We start from the raw sequence: 12,772 nt of genomic DNA on the forward strand, positions 1-12,772 counted from the left end.
GTGGATGCTTGTGTGGCAAAAATGGGCATCTTTGCTTTGTAGCTAAGTAGGTTCTCAAATTAACTGCATTAGGAATAAATTTAGAGAATTTAAGTCTGCAAGATTTTCTTTAGAAAGTAAACCAATCATTCATATGGTGCTTAGTAACATTTTAAAGAAAATCTTGCAGACTTTTGAACCTCATAGATTTACAAACTGCTATATCTCTGCTTTTTTGCCCCTTTTACCAGGTGGATTATGTGTTTGTGTCTGACATAGGTATGTAAATTTTCTGAGCTGTGTTAGAAAGGTACCTAACTTTTTAGAAAAGAAATACCCACTACAACACAAGGACTGTACATATTGTGATGTAAAACTAAATCTTGAGCACTTACAAATAAAAAACCCTTTGAGACTAGAAAACCAGTTTACTGTTGCAGTTTAAAAACACAGATTCACAAGTTTGATATTGCTGGGAAGACCTTTGTTGCTGAACTTGGGAATTTAAATCCTAGATTAACCACACCACACCCCCCACACCCCCCCCCCCCAAAGCTACTAGTTTTTGCATCTTGCCCCTCATGGCCCTAGAGCAGGGTTTGGATTTAGTCTAGGGGGTCCCTAGTTCAGGTTATTGATCAGTTGTGTATTTGCAGAAAGCCAGAGTTTATCTGGGAAGGTCTAGCAGACTCTAGGGTTTGGCGTACAATTTTAGGGGGTGCGGGTTTCATAAGGTACTAGGGATAAATGCTGAACTTCTACTGTAGGAATTCTGTTTTCTTGTACCTTTACAATGTGGGGAAAGTGACTTTATAAGATTTTAATTTGGTATGATTTAATGTGTTTTTCTTGCATCTTCTCTTTAGACAGCTTGGTTACCTCCAGTGTATCACCTCAGTGTCTTGCTTAGCTGCTTTAGCAGGAGCAGCATTTCAGTGCTTGTTCCAACAATATAAATATAGTGCTTAAATCTTTCTCATCACCCGAACTAGTGCCCCCTCTGAGAGGGTGTCCCAGCTGAAACCAGGACAGTGGGCTTGGCCAAAAGTAATTTGGATTTATTATTTGACAAATGGAGTAAACTTGCTGTGTAGATTTCACTGACAGATAAGCAGTGCACACCTGTTTCCCAAAGATTTGGCTTTTCTGTCTTAAACTGTAGCAGCAGGCTGAAATATAAAATGTATCTATCTCTGCATATGGTTGTATGCACTAACAAAAAACTTCGGTGGTTACATTGGATTTGTAGGACTTGAACTAGGGCAATTCATAGATATCCTCTCCCTGACCAGTAAGTGATGTATCTGACATTACTTCATTTTCTTCCAAAATAGTGACAAGTTTACTCAAAATGGATTGGCATATATTGTATTTAAAGTTCTCTTAAAAACTTGACGTGCTGTATTCTTTTTCAAGCATGCATTTCTTCCCAAACTTTTTGAAGAAAATCAGAAAAAGGAGTGTTGAATTCTGGTGAACTCAAATCATAGTAACTTGTGGTTTAATTTGTTATGTCAGATGTGTTTTCAGGAACAGCAAGGAGATGAAATCGTGCTCCAAATTAGGATTTTCATTAAAACGTTCAAGTCAGGTACAGGACCTTCAAAAACAGCACAGGTTATTTTCTATTATTGGTGTTTGTGAGATGGGACAGAGAAAGATTTTTCTTTTTCTCCATTTGATGGTGTGAAATACCTCCATACTGCACCTTTCGTTACACCTCCATAAGAGATGTAAGTAGAGTTTTCAACCGTATCTGTTTGCTTGCAGAATTGTGATTTACTTTTTATTGCTTTGTAGAACTCCCAAGCAGGACTGAATAGATAATCTTTCTTACAACATACTCTTGCTGTGTTAGTGAACGAAAATAATCTGGTTCTCAGTTTTTCTTTTTTAGAATTCTAATTAAAAATAAAATTTGGCAAAATGCTGCTGTATTGCTTGCTCAGTACAAATTCTGCTGAAGCTAAACTGCCTTTTATGTATTCCTGAATATAATTTCAGGAGCTCTGGGTAATTACTGGTTCAAGATAAAAAAGGTCTTGATCTTCTGACTTCTGTTTTTTGTTTATTTGTGTATTTTTTTGTACATAAATTCACTGCTTTTTAGTTTTACCTGGGAGTAATGTTGAAGGAACTCAAGTCAGTAATACTCAGAAAACTGACTTGACTTTTTGGTAATTGCTTATGTAGATTACATAGTTCCAAAGTTGTTGTTAACTTGACAATGAAGTGGATGTTACTCTTTTCTTGAAACTGGTTTGTAATCACTTCTAAAATGAAACTGATTCAGTGTGTTTGTGCACATATGGGTGTTCCCTTCCTATCTGCGTGTACCTGTTTTTTGCCCACCCAGTATAGCAGACCAGCAGGGCATCTAACTTTCCAGATTTTATGCACGGTGGTCCACAATTCACCAGACTCCCAACTGAAATGCCATTCTTACTATTTAACAAGTCCACAGGCCAGCAGTAGGTAATTTAAGATGGTCTTAAGGGAGTTTGTGGCATACACACGATAGTCTGGGGAGTAAGAATACTAATTTAGAGGCTTTTCACTAAAGTTAAAAGGTAGCACAGTGAAATTTACGCAAAGAGCAACACGTTCGCAAGGAAATTGTGTAACTTCAGTATTTTTAATTATATTAAATTAAATTAAATATATAATTAAAATGTTAAAATTTCGTCTTATTTGGGCCATTAGTGATGGCAAGACTAGTACCTTTGTGTTGTGTAAGGTAGCGGCATGAATAGGTGGGTACAGAGACAACAGTGTCTCTGAAATTCCGCCTTAATAATACTAAAACATTAAACATACCCTATCTTGGTTCTTGCACCCAGTCTTTTCCACGTGATTACACCACTTCTGTTTCCCTGGGACAGTTACGTTTCCATATTCCAGAGTCATAACCATTGAATTTTCACTGATTTTCAGTGGTAAACACCTGCTATCATCTGTATGTCTAACTACTGGTTTTTGAAGAACTTTGCATATGATAATGAAAAGTTTGCTATAAATACGATTTTATTCTGAAATTGCAAAAAACATGCATCAACCAGAGTCTACTAAAATTGGCATTTGTGTTGATATTTGGGACAAGTATGGCTTAAACTTGCAGATTATTGAGACTTCACAAAACTGAGATATTTTTTTTTAAGCAAGAGTTGATGTTTGACACCAGTGTTTGAATAGGAATTAGGATAGCTTAAAAAAAAAGTCTTAATTCTAGGACTTCAGTAGATGTTGAATGATAAGGTTTTGCTGCTTTAGAATGATATTTTTTGTTTGTTCACACTTGTAAAATACTTGTGTTTATACCTGGTTGTTACAACTAATAATGAAATTATGTGCATTCTAGATGGCGAGTTGGACTTAGACCAACGAATGTTTGGTGGTTCTTAAAAAATCTGTGCCTGAAGTTGTGTGCTACCATGATGTGCTAACAAGTTTTGTGCCTTTGCATTTGTGGTCTTCCAAGAGTTTTGAGTATGTCCTTTTCAGATGCGTTTTCTGCTTGTATTGTTTGCAGTCTTACTTCACATTACCAAGTTTCTTGATGTAGTGAACAAATTCAGGTCTTCTCTGGATTAGTAGGGAAGGAAGGAGGCAGTGCTTCCTCAGTTTCTTGTAGGGAACAGAATTAATATCATAGTCTAATGCAGAAGGCTTTGTTACCCAAATAGTCTACTACAGAATAGGAATCCTCAGTTGCTGTTGCATAACAGATAGTGAAGACCTCTCCATCATAATTCCACTTCGGGCGTGAGTGATGATTAGGGTTATATAGGGGCTGATATCCTAGGATTTTGGAAGCAGTAGTTGCAGTGATGAATCTAGACCTTAATATCTTAGGCTGATGTTAAATTTTTAACCCTTCGTTTTGCGTCTACTAATTTGTAGATTAAATTAACTCTGTATTTTAAAGTTAGGAAAAATGGTTTGACGGAGTTTGTGTTACCATTGGGTAATTGCAGCTTCATAGAGGATCTACATGAAAAGCCTTCTCCTTAATGGGCTTTAATGGTAAGAATAAATCTGACATCTAGAATGCTGTACAGCAAAGTTCTCTCACACCCACCTGGTAGTAATCTTAAAGAGATTTTGCTTCTTTCTTAGACGTGTTGGTGTTTGGTATTTTTCCCCAATAAAACTGCCTGAACATGTTTAGCTTAATTTTCTGCAATTGCAGAGGCCTTGGGAATTGATGACTTTCTTTATTAGCACTTTGTTTCAAGTCTGTGCTCCACCTTTACTTCTGCATTTTCATGGATACCTGAATTGTCTTGTGAGAATGTGTCTCCTGATCTTGTTCTGCCTTTTTTTTTGTTTTCATGTTTTAAGTTCTGGCTTGTTTTTTTAAAGGGCATTTCAGACAATACATTTTAGGGCCTGTAATGCTGATGCTTCGCTGCAAGCCTTGAACAGCAGGTTTCTCTGGAGTATTGGTTGTATCCTCTGGGCACTTCCTCTGTTACATCTAGGTCCTGTTCGACTCCTGGATAGCTTTCATGTTGCCACACAGGGAAGATACTGACCTCAGCAGCTTCTTGTTATTCTTTGTCTGAAAGCACAGTAAAGGTATCATGTTTTCTGTGTAGTCCAACATCATCTGTGGCTCCTGTCAACCCAGTCATGTGCATGCTTTGTATGCAGTGTCCCATATTAAGCCTTGTCCACTTGTTTCATTGTGAACCTAATGTCTGTGATATAATTTGATCCCCCAGAAACATTTTTGTAAAATGGTGACTGTTCAGCAGCTTTCTAATTTGATATGTTGGTGTTCAGGATATAATATAACAAATGGGATGCAGGGACAGGAACTGTGAAGTCTCTTACCTCTCTGTAAGATCAGCAGTGAGGTAAGTGCTGGAGTGAGTTGTCTTGCATATCTTGTATGCAGAGTTCTTCAGGCATCACTGTTCACACATGATGCTGTTTCTTCATATATACCAACTTTTCTTTGAGACTGAATGCTTGAAGGTCTTAAGTCTGAAGGTTTGGTACACATGAGAGTAAAGCATTCTTGCTATTTTGTAGCATGTGGACAAGTTGTTAGATAACCAGTATTGTTCACTGCAGCCTATTCGCTAGAACCAGATAATTTCCATATTGATAAAATGCCCCTTTCATTCTGAAAGGTGAATACAGGTCTGTTGTCTTAATCCAGAAATGAAAAAAATGACTGAATCATGACTGTAGGCTAGAAAGCATGTCAAAAACTAACATGTTGCACTTGAACCCACATGTAGATTTCTTTGCTAAATAGCTTGTATGGATATATTTTCCTTGTGTTTTCAGAAATCTCTACCTTACCTGCATGCTTTGAGAACCTTTGTATTGCTGGTGCTGCTAGCTGCTCTTGTAGTAAAACTAGCTTTGAGTAAATACTTTGTAGCTCATTTGAAAATTGATCACTTGATAAGGCACCCACATGTTATTGACTTCAGAATGCACAAAGTCCTTAATCTGTGCCAGTTTAAAGTCCATTTTGGTGCCAGGTGGGTTTCCAACCCAGGCTGGGAGTTGCCTTGTGTCTTGCAGATCAAACACTGTCAAAGGCAGACTTCTAAGAAGTAGGGTCCAAAACTAAGAAAATAATCCATAGTATGCAACACAAGTTAGCACACTGATTTTTGAAGTTGCTTTCTCACACACAGTTTAGGGTGCAATTTATATTATTTAATCCAGTCTAACTGGACTGCTGTTGAAAGAAATGGACCTGCTCCATCTACTGTCTTACCCACTTTCTCACTACAGATTTAATGTAGCCACGGCAAGTTAGGCCTGTTTCTTGACTCTACAAAGAAAACTTGCCTAAGTGTTCAGTAGTGGTACAATTCCTAAATGGAATTATTATATACCTTTGGATGTTGAGAGTACCTCAGGTAAAGACTTTCTGATTACCTACTTAGATGTTGTTTTGTGGAGGTACTTGCCTTTCCTTTTCTTTGAATCTTAGGGTGGCAGTAGCAATCTGTTCTGTATCCTCTTGTTACCTATGGAAAGAAGTACACTAATAATACCATAAATAACATAATGTGGAATAACTCTGTGCCTCCCTACAGAGATCAAGATTTAGCTGTACCACTTGCTGCCTGATTACTGAATGTTTATGAGCTCATAGGCTAGATTTTGTCTGCTCTGTTACATCTCAGTTTTTCTGTGTCTGATTATATACTAGGATCTCTAGGGATTATGTATCAGGTAGACAAACCTTTGCAGGACTAATCTGCTTGCTTTGCCTTTCCACAAGCTTTATTTTGTTAGTAAGAAATTTTTGTCTGTATCCTTAATGAAACAGATTGCAAAGCTATCAGTGGACTCAAGTGTACTGGAAAGTCAGTCCATTCCTTGGATATTTATCACCATTGTCTTATGCTATGCCTTTGGCTCTTGTGTGAGTGTATGTGCTATTATTTTCACGTAGTCTATGAGCTGTCTGGCCCAGCCTTGTCAGCTTTTGGATTGATCATAGGTAGAACTCTCTACAGTGGGCTTTAGGATACTTACTATGTGCAGAAGACTGTGAAATGGATGGCAGTTGTTGCTAGATATACACAAAGTCTTAGTGATCTTTGTGGTCTTTTGAGACTGTTCCCCTTTCAGTCCTGTATCTGCAAACTTCTGCTTCCTGGCAATTGACTAAAGACATAATTTTCATAGTTGACTAGACAAATGAAAGTTTTTCTAGTTTGTTGTTTATCTGCTGACTGAAGACAACTTTGGAGTTTTGGTTTTGGAAAGGACTTGCAAAAAGAGCAAACTCACACCAGAATACTGCATGGTTGGTGTTTACTGCTTCCAATTTTGGCTTGTAGCGGATACTATTGTTTTATGATGAATCTTCTGTTGTGTATTCTCTAGGATTAAAAATCCTAAGAAGTTAGTCTTATATGGAAAGAGCAGTTTACATTTTTTGGTGTAAAGAACTAATTCAGTTGGGATTATCTCACAATCATTTATTGGTTTGTGATTTTTTTTTTTATGCAGCTGTTGATTTGTTGTGTCTTGAGACATAAATAAAAAAATTAAAACCCCTTTGAGGTTTTTATAACATTTTTCTTCCTGTTCATGGGTGGCACAGAATGGCCAAGCCAAGGAGCTCAGGTAGCTTGTACCTGGATACTCCAGGCGGATGTGAGCAAGTAAGCCTTAAAGCTGGAATTATCTTCTTATTTATGAGGAGGGGGCATTTCAAAAAGAATGAGGTCTTCACAGAAGGAGATAAATACTTTCTTGTGAAGAAAGATGAGCAAATCTTCATCTCTCAAAACAGGAGTTACACTGCCCCTTTGCAGTGTTATATCTGAAATCCTCTAGATCAGTCTTCCTGAGGAAATATTCTGCTGTGGTTTGAAGAATAAATTAGTTCTTCATATGTAGACATTTACCGATCACTTTCCAGGTGGTTTCGTGAAAGGTTTAATATGCAATGGCTGACCTCAAAAAAGGTGAAGTGGGGATTTTTGTTTTGGGACTCACCCTATCCTAGAAGCTGTGTCTGTTTTGGAGCTGAAGTTCTTACCCCAGCTACAGTCAGTCACAAAACTGGCCTTTGAGCTTTGTGGGCGTCTTTGCCTCAGCAGCTGTTTCCCAGTTTGCAGATGGGAGGTTGCTGTGTGCTGTCTTTATGGTTATGTTGTAGGTACAGGGTTTGTGCTGGCTCATGTTCTTTCCAGACACTCAACTTCCATTTTCAGTTCTGTTTGTTCACCATGAAGGAGATTTTTTTTTTCTGGACAGCAGGCTAACTTGTGAACTACAGATTGTTTTTTTTCACTGGTTCCTCACTCATGGACTGCTTGTCAGGTTATTAGCCAGAGTGTTTTCTGGATGTAGTGCTTCAACATTTGCACGTTAAAGATCTCCTAACAGGCATCTTAACATGCCTGTTGAAGTTATTTTAGACTGTCATGTATTTTTCTGATTGCTTTCTCCATCCTCCTCTAATCAGAGGGTCTCTTCCACTGTAAGTCTTCCCATGTTCACCAATATTTAATTCTTAAGCTAACCACTAAGCATTGTAAATTTGGTTTGCTTTTTTGTGGGTTTTTGGGGGGAGGGGAGGGGCAGGAGATAAGTCTACTGGCATGAAACTAAATTATTTTAAACGCAGGAGAACCTGGGAAAAGCTTTATTGTTCTGATTCTTCTTTCACTGCTGAATCTTCAAAAATACCAGTCATGCAAATGAAAGATCAGTCCTTAGTATGTGTTGCAAAGCATAACTTTTACACCAGGTTTATGTTAATGAAGAATGGGCTAACTGATTTTAATAGTTTAAAATGTAGTTGTTTAGTGGAAATTTTCATTTTGTCTATTGTGCTTTGCAGTAATGAAGAATATGTAAATGGAGTTACAAAATCTCTTGTTGTGGTATACCTGTGCTCTTGCCAACCTCATACCATATTTTCAGAATTCTTAAGTCATGATCCTATATGTGATAAGAGTTGCAAAGTTGTAGAAACTGTGTTAGTACTGGAGTTTGGCAGTTTGGGTATGGTATTGCGTGAAACATTTTGAACAGATTTCTAATGCTGATGAGCTTTTCTAACTTACATGCTGTTTAACTGTAGGCCTTTTCCATAAATGTTTGGACCAAGTGATTTTGCCAGCTTCTCTAGAATTCAGTGTAATTGACGTTTCTTTTTAAATGCAATTGCTGAGATAATGAGTAGTAATTTCGGTCATTGTCTAGGTCTGAAGTTTTTGAAAATGCAGTGCATTGGCCTCCTACAGAGCATCCATGAAATGACCTTTCTAGCATTAGTGGTGCTGAAATGTTCCAGTACTTAAGATTTAAAAAACCCTTCCTTTACTAGATTTTCTCAGATTCCAAATACTAAGCTTTACAACCTAGTTGTGCATAGGTATGTCACAGTGGCTCAGGTTTTAGCCATAAACTTTCTAGGTTATTTTTGTTTTAACTACCATAGATTAAATATACAGATCAAGGTGCATGCTGCTTCTGCAGACATAAGAGCTCATTTTCTTGAGTAAATTGAGTCTGGATGCAGTATAATATTCTTGTACCTATATATCCCAAATAGTAATTTTTCTCTACTTGGTTACCTTGCGTATTGCTTTGCATGGGCTTTTCAGATGGGAATTTGATTGTTCATCCCAATGTTGTTTTTTTTTACAGCTTCATGGCCGGCAGGGTTACTTAGTTTTCTGACAGTGTTGTGGGAAGATACTGGCTGCCCAATGAAGTTCAATGGGATTTTGCAATTCTGTGCTGGGAATGACTGGATATAGCGGATTTTTTTTTTTTTTTTAAATATTAAAACACCCAGTGACAACAAAAAAGAAAAAATCAAACAAGAACCAACCCACCCCAAAAACTGACAATCAAACATCTATTTATTATTTTATAAATAGTAAACATTTTTTGGAAACTATACTACTATATTAGCTATGTCTGTCCCAAAATAGAGTTCAGTGAAAGTTAAAAATTTGACACCATGCTTTCCCATCAGACTTTTAATCCTTTTTAATAATTATTGTCTGATTCTATTGGCTAACTCTGTGAGATTTTTTTAAATAGAGGGGTTTTTTTCTCTCCTTATCAAATCTCTCAAGTTGAGAGATCATAGTCTAAGATACCTGGTGATCTTTCAACACAAACTGTTGTAGGGAGAGTAAGGTACAATGGCCTTCTCTAGTTTGGACTCTATAAAGTTTAGAAATTACTTTTATCATGACAAATTGGATATTTTTCAGTAATGACTGATACAGGAATTTTGCTGGAACATAGAAAGTGTAGTTTTGCTAGTTACTTGAAATAAAAAAAATAGAAACTAATGAACAAGATTTCTTTTCAAGACATTACTGATTGTTCTGACCTCATATAAAATTTGTTTTGTTTTTCAGATTTTGGATCACTTTTTGATCTGGAACATGACTTGCCAGACGAACTGATAAGCTCCACAGAACTGGGACTCACCAATGGTGGTGACATTAATCAGCTGCAGACTAGCCTTGGCCTGGCACAGGATGCTGCCTCTAAACATAAGCAGCTGTCTGAACTTCTACGGGCTGGTAGTTCCCCAAATCTCAATATGGGGGTTGGTGGCCCTGGCCAAGGCATGGCCAGTCAAACCCAACAAAATAGTCCTGGAATGGGAATGTTAAACAGCATGGTGAAAAGCCCCATGGCACAGGCTGGTTTGACTTCTCCCAATATGTCAATGGGTGCAAGTGGACCAAACCAGGGTCCTTCAGCCCAATCCACAGCCGGAATGATGCCAACAGTAAACAGTCCAGTTAACCAGCCTGGCATGGGAATGAACACAGGGATGAATGCTGGCATGAATCCTGGGATGTTGGCAGCAGGCAATGGACAGGGGATGATGCAGGGGCAAGTCATGAACGGTTCAATTGGAGCAGGCAGAGGGCGACCTAATGTGCCATACCCAAACCCAGGAATGGGTAGTGCTGGTAACTTGTTGGCTGAGACACTGCAACAAGGCTCTCCACAGATGGGAGGACAGGCTGGACTGAGAGGGCCACAGCCTGGAGCAATGAACAAGGTAAGACAAGCTAAACTTGACTTTATTACCTTCCTTCTTATTGTTGACTTAGTTTTGTAAGATTTATTCCTCTGCAATATGGGTTCTATGGAATAGTATTTTTTTTCTTTTAAGAGCCCTGGATCATGTGGTAAATAGTTTATATACTGCTAAAGTGGAATTTGTGGTAGTCATGGGAGGTGAAAATTGAGTCTTGCACAACAAGCAAGACTATTTCTAGATTAAAAAGCCTATTTTAGAAATCTTGAGGCAGTATAGATTAATAGCAACATTGAAAAAGAAGTTGATTGTATTTTATTCTGTTTTATGCTTTGTCCACAAATGTATTTTCCCATTTAATGTGATGCTAGTATTGTCAGTGTGATGGGAATTCATCAGGACCCTTTAGATGTTGTGGTACTTTTTTCTGTGTGGCGCTTAAGAGTATTTTTTGTCTGAAATGAGCTGAGTGTTTATGCTGTAGCAGATGCTAAGAGGCACATACAGGTTTGAATGGACTGATACATGTATGTGCCAAAACATACATTGGCCTTGTTAAGAAATAGGTACTTGAATTAATAGTGGAGATTGAATGCTTGTGCAAACACCTGAAGACAAATGTTGGGTTCTTAAAAGGTTGTTAATCCAACTCAGTTCTAGTTTTAAAATTTACGAAGGCTTTGTCTGTAAAGTAAACCAGAAAGCTGAAAAAAAATCTTGTATATTGGACTGGGAGATAGATGTGTGCTTGTAATTTAGGATATTATAAAAAGTTGTCATGAGTCACTGAAAAGATAAGAGAAGACAGAGTGATTTAAATGGCCAAGAGATGTCTAAATTTAATTTTTGTCATGCACAACTAGCTTTTTTGGAGGAGGGAACCACTTCAGTATTTTTTCCTCTAGCTTTTTAGTGTTATGATCAAAAGCCTGTAAAATACTTAAATGTTTCAGTTCACTTTAGGTAGGTATTCTGTGTTTCTTGCCTGATGAGGGGAAGGTTTTTCCAAGGTGTTTTGCAATACCTGAGTAGATCTATCTTGGAATGCCTAAAATCAGTCTACTCGGAGGGCTTGGAATGATAAGTAACATAGTCTATAAATGAATCTGAAACATAAATTAAAATTATGCTGTGTATTATTAAAATAGTTTTGCTATTTCTAATGTATTAAGTAAAATGATTTTAATATCTCATTAATGTTACTAATTAAGTTCTTTGATTTTAGTTGTTTGCTTAACTTCAGTGTGCTGCTAACAATGGTTCTGAGATATATATGTCTGTATGTCTAGTAATGTGTTAATTTTGTGGTCTGGTCATTTCAGAAATTTGTCCCTGATAGGAAATTTGTCACAAAGCTTGATTGCTACAGCAGAAAATTTCTATGCCGTTTACAGGGAAATAAGTATGTAACAACTTAGAAGTATTATTGTATGAGAATTATACAATGTCTCATTGACTATTCCTTGGCTGTTAAAAAAAAATACATCTTCAGAAAGCTGTATTTAGAGGTCAAAAATTAGTGTATTGGGTATTTGGGTGTAATGCAACTTCTTAATCCTTACTTATCGGAGTTCAGGTAGGGTTATGCACTGTAATGAACTCATTTATCTAGGAAAAGTAAAGGAAGGACACAAAGTCAAGCTTTTGACTGATGTAGTCCAAAATTAAATTGTCTTTCTCACTTGTTTAAATTCTGAGATGTTCTGAAGAAAGAACACTTTGTACTTTTGGGAATATTCAGACCAAATACATGATAACTTCTGGTTTTTAGTTCATAGTCCCAGAATAGTTAAGAATACTTAGTTCTTTAATTGCTGATTAAAAAAAACCAACAAAACAAATAAACAAAAAAACTTGAGGCTTTTAGTGTAAGTATGGTGGGTATAGCCCTTATAAAGGAGTTGAAACTGCAGGATGAGAAAGAACAGTCTGAAATGGAGGCTGAAATTCCAGAATGTCTTCAATTGGTTTGGTTGTTGGCAGAGCGCCTGTGTTTCACTTCGTGCAGTGGAGTTAGCAGAATCTGACAACAGTAATGTCTGACTGCTTTATCTCTCCACCCATCTGCTTTTGTTTTTTCCCACCTACAAATCTTCAAGAAGTAGATGAAAACAGAGGACCCTAAGCAGTTGTTTTTAAAAGCCTGTTTTTTAATTGGTAAATTTAGTACTGTGTTGCTGTTAATGTGGGAGTTTGTGTAACAACTTCTGTAGGTTTCCTTCATCGCTGCAAAAAATGTGCATTATTCAGGAGCTGTCCTTCAGTAGGAGAAAAAAAAAAAAG

At 37.2% G+C, this 12,772-nt stretch overlaps 1 protein-coding gene across 2 annotated transcripts in view; it reads left to right on the top strand.

The window, feature by feature from the left end:
• Nucleotides 1–12,772, top strand: part of EP300 (E1A binding protein p300) — a 65,968-nt gene that overhangs the window by 7,383 nt on the left and 45,813 nt on the right. For both annotated transcript variants that reach the window (XM_055711236.1, XM_055711235.1), the window contains exon 2: nucleotides 9,852–10,510. In XM_055711236.1, the coding sequence (XP_055567211.1) occupies nucleotides 9,852–10,510 (659 nt within the window). The remainder of the gene's footprint in view (nucleotides 1–9,851; nucleotides 10,511–12,772) is intronic.

The sequence above is a fragment of the Falco cherrug genome, chromosome 5 (genome assembly GCF_023634085.1).
Source record: "Falco cherrug isolate bFalChe1 chromosome 5, bFalChe1.pri, whole genome shotgun sequence".
NCBI classification, from domain to species: Eukaryota; Metazoa; Chordata; class Aves; order Falconiformes; family Falconidae; genus Falco; species Falco cherrug.